This window comes from Triticum dicoccoides, chromosome 1B (assembly GCF_002162155.2).
Source record: "Triticum dicoccoides isolate Atlit2015 ecotype Zavitan chromosome 1B, WEW_v2.0, whole genome shotgun sequence".
Classification (NCBI taxonomy): Eukaryota; Viridiplantae; Streptophyta; class Magnoliopsida; order Poales; family Poaceae; genus Triticum; species Triticum dicoccoides.
The window spans coordinates 252,659,896-252,667,225 of NC_041381.1; the positions used below are offsets into that span (position 1 = coordinate 252,659,896).

General features: G+C 43.9%; 1 protein-coding gene across 1 annotated transcript; it reads left to right on the top strand.

The window, feature by feature from the left end:
* The first annotated feature begins 4,298 nt into the window (after positions 1-4,298).
* On the top strand, positions 4,299-6,919 carry LOC119330491 (ras-related protein RGP2). Its single transcript, XM_037603603.1, has 2 exons — positions 4,299-4,655; positions 6,134-6,919. Exons 1-2 carry the CDS (start codon positions 4,491-4,493, stop codon positions 6,620-6,622), a joined length of 654 nt encoding a protein of 217 aa, XP_037459500.1. The 5' UTR covers positions 4,299-4,490; the 3' UTR covers positions 6,623-6,919.
* The last annotated feature ends 411 nt before the right edge of the window (positions 6,920-7,330 follow it).

Genomic DNA, 7,330 nt, shown 5'->3' on the forward strand with positions numbered 1-7,330 from the left:
CATAATGTTCTTCATGGGGTGACTTCCTCCAACTTGTTTTCCTCCTTGGCAAGCATTACAAAGTCTACCCTTCTCAAATATAACATCTTTAACACCAAGTATATGATCTCCTTTAACAAGTTTATCAAGATTTCACATGCCAACATGTCCTAGTCTTCTATGCCATAACCAACCTTTAGAAGACTTTGTAATAAGACATGTTCGAGGTTGGGCTCTTTTAGTGAAATCAACAAGGTATAGATCACCTCTATGGATACCGGTAAAGACCATATTATGATTATCTTAACGAAACACTTGGCAATCTACTTCGGTAAATAGAACAATGAAACCAAAGTCGGCTAGTTTAGATACTAAAAGAAGATTGTATCCAAGAGATTCAACAAGCATAACATTTTGAACGGAGCTATCATTGGATATGGCCATCTTACTAAGTCCAAGTACCTTACCCATGGAATTATCTCCAAAAGTCACATACTTGCGTGGACCATCATTTTTGGCAAGCTCACGAAACATGTCTATATATCTGGTCATGTGATCAGTGCATCCACTATCAAGAATCCACTCTTTTCCTACGACCATGTATTCTCGAAGATTTGCCATGAGACTAAGATTTCTCATAGACTTCTCATATTCCATGTCGAATTCTTCGTCCTCATCATAATAGCCATGTTCAACATCATCATTGTCATCATGTATGTGATCATCACCTAGGAATTTATTCGTTAGATTTATGATCATGACAATGTGCAATTTTGTGAATTCTAATGGTTTCCATGATATGTTGCTAATGGTTCCAACATCACTTTTAGCACACATAAGATCGTGAAGCTCAAATAGACATTTCAAACTTAGGATCAGTAGGCTTCATCTTGTGAAAGGCAATGGAATTATGAAGAATGTCATTAAGGTTCTTTAATGAGTAATTGGTAAAGCGCATCTCAATGTCGATCCATAAAGTGTATGCGCATTCAAAATTTTGCATATGAACAAGCACATTTTTAGGTAATCCTCTAATGATTGAGGGTTCTAAGATTACGAAGCATGTTGATTTCCTCTTCATGAGTGGAGTGCAAGGGATCAATAGGAGACACATAATGGTAATGAATATACTTGCTCAAGTTAAATTCATTAACGATAGCAAGCATTTCATCTTTCCAAGAGTTATAGGACTCTCCATCAAGAATGGGCACTCTACGTCTAAGACTCCCCAAAGTAGACACATCTATCTTCCTCCAATGATGATAAAACCAAAGCAATGGAGACCAAGCTTGTAGGATCAAAGACAGGGGGTGTATAGGCTCTTAACCAACCAAAGGTGCAGTTTTTAGTTCTCCTAAAAATTAGGCAGATTTTGGCGCTAGTCAAGATATCACCAAGACTTCCTACACATGCATATTTAGAGATAGGCAAGCGAAAATAGTAAAGCATGCAGTTTTGTGAAAAGTAAAGGGTAAAGATGGAAGATCAAACGCAATGAACACGGAGATGTTTCATGTGGTTCCAATAGGTGCTGATGTCGTACAATCACGTTGATGGAGACTTTAACCCACGGAGGATAACGGTTGCGCGGGTCCGCGGAGGCTCCACCCATGAAGATTCCACGAAGAAGCAACCTTGTCTATTCCATCATGACTTACGTCCACGAAGGACTAACCTCACTAGGGTAGATCTTCACGAAGTAGGTGATCTCCTGCCTTTACAAACTCCTTGGTTCAACTCCACAATCTCTTGGAGGCTCCCAAGTGACATCTAACCAATCTAGGAGACACCACTCTCCAAAAGGTAATAGATGTTGTTGTTGATGATGAACTCCTTCCTCTTGTGTTGCTAATGATAGTCTCCCCAACACTCAATCACTCTGTCATAGATTTGGCTTTGGTAGAAGAGGGGATTGAATGGAAATTAATTTGGGGAAGGCTGGAAATCAAGGTTCAAATGGTTAGATTGGAATATCTTGATCTCAACACATGAGAAGGTGGTTCGCTCTCAGAAAATGAGTAGTGGAAGTAGTGTTTCGTTTTGATGTCTCTCTTAGAGAGTAAGCGGGGGTGGAGGGGTATATATAGCCTTCACCCAAAGATCCAACCATTACAAGCCTTTGACCCGACTCGATGACACCGAACCGAAATCTCAGCGAGACCGACTAGTGTAAAATATTCAAACGTTGGAAGTCTCGGTGAGACGAATCAGAACATCTCGGTGCGACCTAAGTGCAATGACTAGGGCAAAACCTCATTTTGGTAGTTTTGGTAGTTTCACCTCAGTAATTCTGAAATGAAGCAACTTCATCACAGAAACTTGGTCACGCCATCTCGGTGAGACCGAGATCCATATCGGTAGAACCGAAATGCTAGGGTTTGGCTTAGGCAGCGTATGTGATCAACTCAATGAGTCCGGGATAGAGATTTTTAGTGGGGCCGAGATGATACTTCTGGGTTTTGGACATATATGATGTGGAGAAGTTTTGGAGAATTTTTAGAGCAATATCACTAAGCACTTGAGCACTTGAGTCATGATGAAAACCTCATCCCTTTTAATAGTATTGACTTTCCTATGGACTCATGGTGATCTTGGGTAACTTAAACAAAAGTGTAGAGAGTCTTGGAGCTTTCCAATTCTTGTCCTTAGCATTCTGAAGGGGTACATCCTCATGTCCTTGCCATGCCATTATCGAACTTATCTGAAATATACTAGGTAAAAGTGTTAGTCCAACAATATGTATGTTGACATGAATTACCAAAAGCACCAAGGGAACAAGTGTGCTTTCACTGTGCGTCGTCCGAAGAGGTACAACAACGGTAGTGGAGGAGGTAGGTGCGGATGCAAAGCAAGAGGGGAGAAGGGGCGGATTGGAAGAACATGAGACCGGGAGGGGGATTTAGTGGGCCGGGGGTGTTGGAGTCCTACGTGGCTGCTGTCCGGACTCCGGCAAAGCCCCCCAACTTTGCTTCCATTTTATGGGAAAAGGTGCGTTCGGACCACTCGGTGGACCGATACAAGCCCGTGTTGGATGACACAACACGTCCAGACCGTGCGGTCCAGATGTATGCAGGCGGTTTCATGGGGACATATGCGAGAAGTTTAAAGGTAATAATTAATATCTACATGTGTCATTTTTTTGAAAGTTAGCAGGAGAGCTGCTAAGATTCCATTCAGAAGAAGTACGCCGATGGCGAGAGCTGCTCGGTTTATTGAAGGAAATCTGAGCGAAAACCTGTACAACAGGCAACCTTAGCTATACTAGGTTAATAGCACCGCAAGATATACAAAGATGCCCAAACATGATAAACTAGAGCACACCGTAGCCCCATTACAGTGTCACCGCACATCACCCATCGCACACATGACCCGGCAACTTCGACTTCGCTGCACCAAAACAGTAGAGCACCTTCATCGAGCATGTCCGCCACAAGCGTGTTTGTCAACCTCACCGGCATTGGAGAGAGAATCATTTCTGGAGAGAGGCGGGGATGTGCCACTCCGACCCTGAAAGGAGGACAAACATGACTTGTCCGACGCTCCCCGCGCGTCATCGTGCTTTTGCTGCCAACCACTATCGTGCAACAGCAAGCCACGAATAGACGCAACAACGCAGACTCCACCACCACCACCTCTCCAAAACAATGCTTCCAACGAAATAAGGCTGCCAAGGCCGCCCCATTGGCCATTCGATGAGGCAGATCTAGGTTTTCACCCAGAAAATGGATCCCAAATGGCAAAAGGGTGAAAAATCTCCTCGGTGATGCCTTCAAGGAAAACAACATCCACAGATGTTGCCATCACCTGCATTCTGCGTCGAGCAAGACTTTGGTCCGGCGAGTCTACACCTAACGCCGCACCGCCATTAGCAGACCACACACCATCACATGTCGCTCAACTCCAGCACATCATGCACCGGCACCTCAAGCTGCACCAAAAGCAACCCAGGCACCCAACGCAGCCGGGACGCGACCAGATCTGGCCCGCCCACCTGCTCGCAGTCGTCGCTGCCTCCTCGCCCGAGGCCAGGTAACGCCCTGCCGCCGCTATCATCGGAGCCGGCCAGGCTTCGCCGATGAGCCCCTGAGGTGACGGCGAGGGGAGGAGGGGAGAAGGAGGTGGGACGGCGGTGGATCTGAGTTTCCAAAGGGGGCGACGTGGGAGTCGAGTGTGTGATGAAAACTGATACATTTACATGTGTCATAGCTACGACCGCATATCAACCCCGTGACAGCAAGTACACATCGAAATAGAACGGAAATTCCTTGATGGTGGGCTGTGAATCGACTTTCGTTGGGTTAGTTGAGCGAGTGCTCTCCCACCCACCAGGCCAGCCACCCCAGTCAGGCCACCACTCCTCCCTACTTTTCTCCTTTTCTTCATTCGCCACCCTATATCTCCTTCGTCTTCTCTCCTCCTCCCCACCAACAAGGGGATCCACGCTCGCTTGATTTTCATTTCGGAAGAATAAATTTAATTTTTGGTCTCAGAGTAGAAGGTGAGGAGAAGAGATGGGCGGACGGGTGGATCACGAGTACTCCTACCTGTTCAAGATGGTGCTCATCGGGGATAGCGGCGTCGGCAAGTCCAACATACTCTCCCGATTCACCCGCAACCACTTCTCCCTCGACTCCAAGTCCACCATCGGCGTGGAGTTCGCCACCAAGTCCTTGCAGGTCCGCATTCTCTCCCCTCGCATTTCTGCTATATCAAATCGGAAGATGTTCGACACGCGTGCGTGCGTTTTTGGTATGGCCTCGGACCGATGATGACACACCGGATCATGGTCCTCTTGATCCTGTTGTGGCGAATGGGGAAAGTTATCTCGGTGACGGCGTTTGTTGCCACCATCAAACTTGCTCGTTTCTCACGAGTTTTTGGTTCTCGGACGGAAGGATGGCTCGCTCGATTGAGACTTCAGAATGTTCTATCAAATCTTCTTAGGTGGATCATTAGGAACAAACTCTGCTTCAGAAATAGCAAACGCATTGAATTACTGTAGTTGCCATTTGTCTTCCCTTATTCATCAGACTAGTTGTTAGACGTTGTTCTAACCTCGAGTCTGTCCATTACGTTTAAGAGTTCTTTTTTGCATGCTAGATTCGCCTGGTTCCCCTTGGATCACATCATTAGGATGTTGATGGACTGATTGTTAGGTTGATTGCGAGCTACAACCACTTTTTTTTTAATGTGGCATCCTGTCTGTTCTGTCTTCCAGGGTTAGGTGAAACAAACCTGTCATCTCTATTGTCTTCGTTATGCATTGCCATTATTATTGTTGTTATTCTCACCACGCCGCAGGTGTGGTGAGCAATCTTCAAATAATTCAAATTGTTGTTGTTGTTGTTGTTGTTGTTGTTGTTATCCCTCCATTTAGTACTTATACAAGGCCACTATGGAATATACATTTTGCATCTATATAAGGCCATCAACAGTAATCGAGGGCAAAATTAATGATATTTTCTTGTACTAGTAACTTAATTAATACTTGCATGCATGCAGTCATAAAATAACACACAACTATTCTTTCTTTGCATGCATGTGGCGTATAAATTATCCCAGTAAACAAAAAGAAAAGTTGACTTGCAAAGGACATATTAAATTTTATCTTGGTAAATGTAATATGAGTTTGTGACCTTATACTACCTGCGTCTCGGTGAATAAGTCATTCGCGTAGTTCTTGGTCGACGATTTAACTATCTAAATATGTATTATATGTGACAAAAAATATATATTTAGAAACTACATCCGTGTAGAAATCTAGTGATATACTCCCTCCGTAAACTAATATAAGAGTGTTTAGATCACTACTTTAGTAATCTAAACGCTCTTATATTAGTTTACAGAGGGAGTACTTTTCATGACAACACATATTTAATTCCTCAAATCGATGACCTAAAACTACACAAATGACTTATTCACCTAGATGGAGGTAGTATATAAAAATGAAGGGAGTACAATTATTGTTATAATTGTGGCATTTAACAGCCTCCTTTTTAGTGCAACAGCAGTGCCACTTTTCCTGTGAATTTAGCTCATCACCTACTCAATTTATTATCTTTCTTCTACTTCAGAAGATAGTTTGTGTTGGAAGCCATGGACTTACTGGTCCAGCTATTTTTTGACATCTGATTGTGAATGGTGTTGTTAACAGATGGAGGGAAAAACAATAAAGGCTCAGATCTGGGACACTGCTGGCCAGGAGAGGTACCGTGCAATTACAAGCGCATATTACCGGGGCGCTGTAGGGGCTCTCCTTGTATATGACATCACAAAGAAGCAGAGCTTTGACAATGTTAATAGGTGGCTGCGTGAGCTTCGTGATCATGCTGACTCCAGCATTGTCATCATGATGGTCGGTAACAAGTCTGACCTGACACAACTAAGAGCTGTCTCTGAAGATCAAGGCAAGGCACTGGCTGAAAAGGAGGGCCTGTTTTTCCTTGAGACATCAGCTATGGAGGCTGTAAATGTGGTAGAAGCCTTTCAGACTATCATCACAGAGGTCTATGGTATTGTCAACAAGAAAGCACTGGCCGCCAAAGAAGCAGCAGCAGCAGCTGTTCCATTGCCTTCCCAGGGTAAAACCATCAGCATTGACAGTACTGCCGGGAACTCAAAGAGGGCATGCTGCAATACTTGAAATGTAGACATCATACCGTAGAGAATCGGGAGCGGGAATCATCAGCAGAGCAGCTTAGTTGAACTGGTGCGAAGGCATTTCTACTCTTTTTGTTTCTCTGTTGTGCGAACATCCTGGAGTACACTGCCGTAGGGGCAGTTTGTTCAGCATTTCTGGAAGTTAGATGTGTGTATTAGGATTCTGTTCCATTTTCCACTATGAAAGTTACATTATACTACAATGTATGTCGGATTATACATCATACCTGATAGGACCCAAAACAAGTTTCGTTAAACCCTTCTTGGTCTATATTTTTTATTTGCTGCCTTTTTGGTTTGCTAACTAGTTATGCTACTTCTGTCTTTGGAGAAGTATTACGTATTGGTGGGTCCTATGAGTTGTTGGCGCATTATACAACCTTCGTTGGAAATTTATGTGTATTGTGGTATGAATTGAATTAGTAATATGAGGCGTGGTTTCAGTATTACAAGGCAGCTGACAGCGGTAGCTTAGAAGGACACCTAAGATATTTGGTTTCAATGTTGCATGGATGGTGATATCGATGAAGATGCAAGAGTCAGATCAAAGCTCGACAGATGAATGGCGCCAAACTTATGCAAGGGTCAGATCAAAGCTCGACAGATGAATGGCGCCAAACTTTCGCGTTATCTGTGACAAGAGAGTGCCTCAAATGTTAAAAGGCAGGTTGATGTACGGTAGAACCCTAGA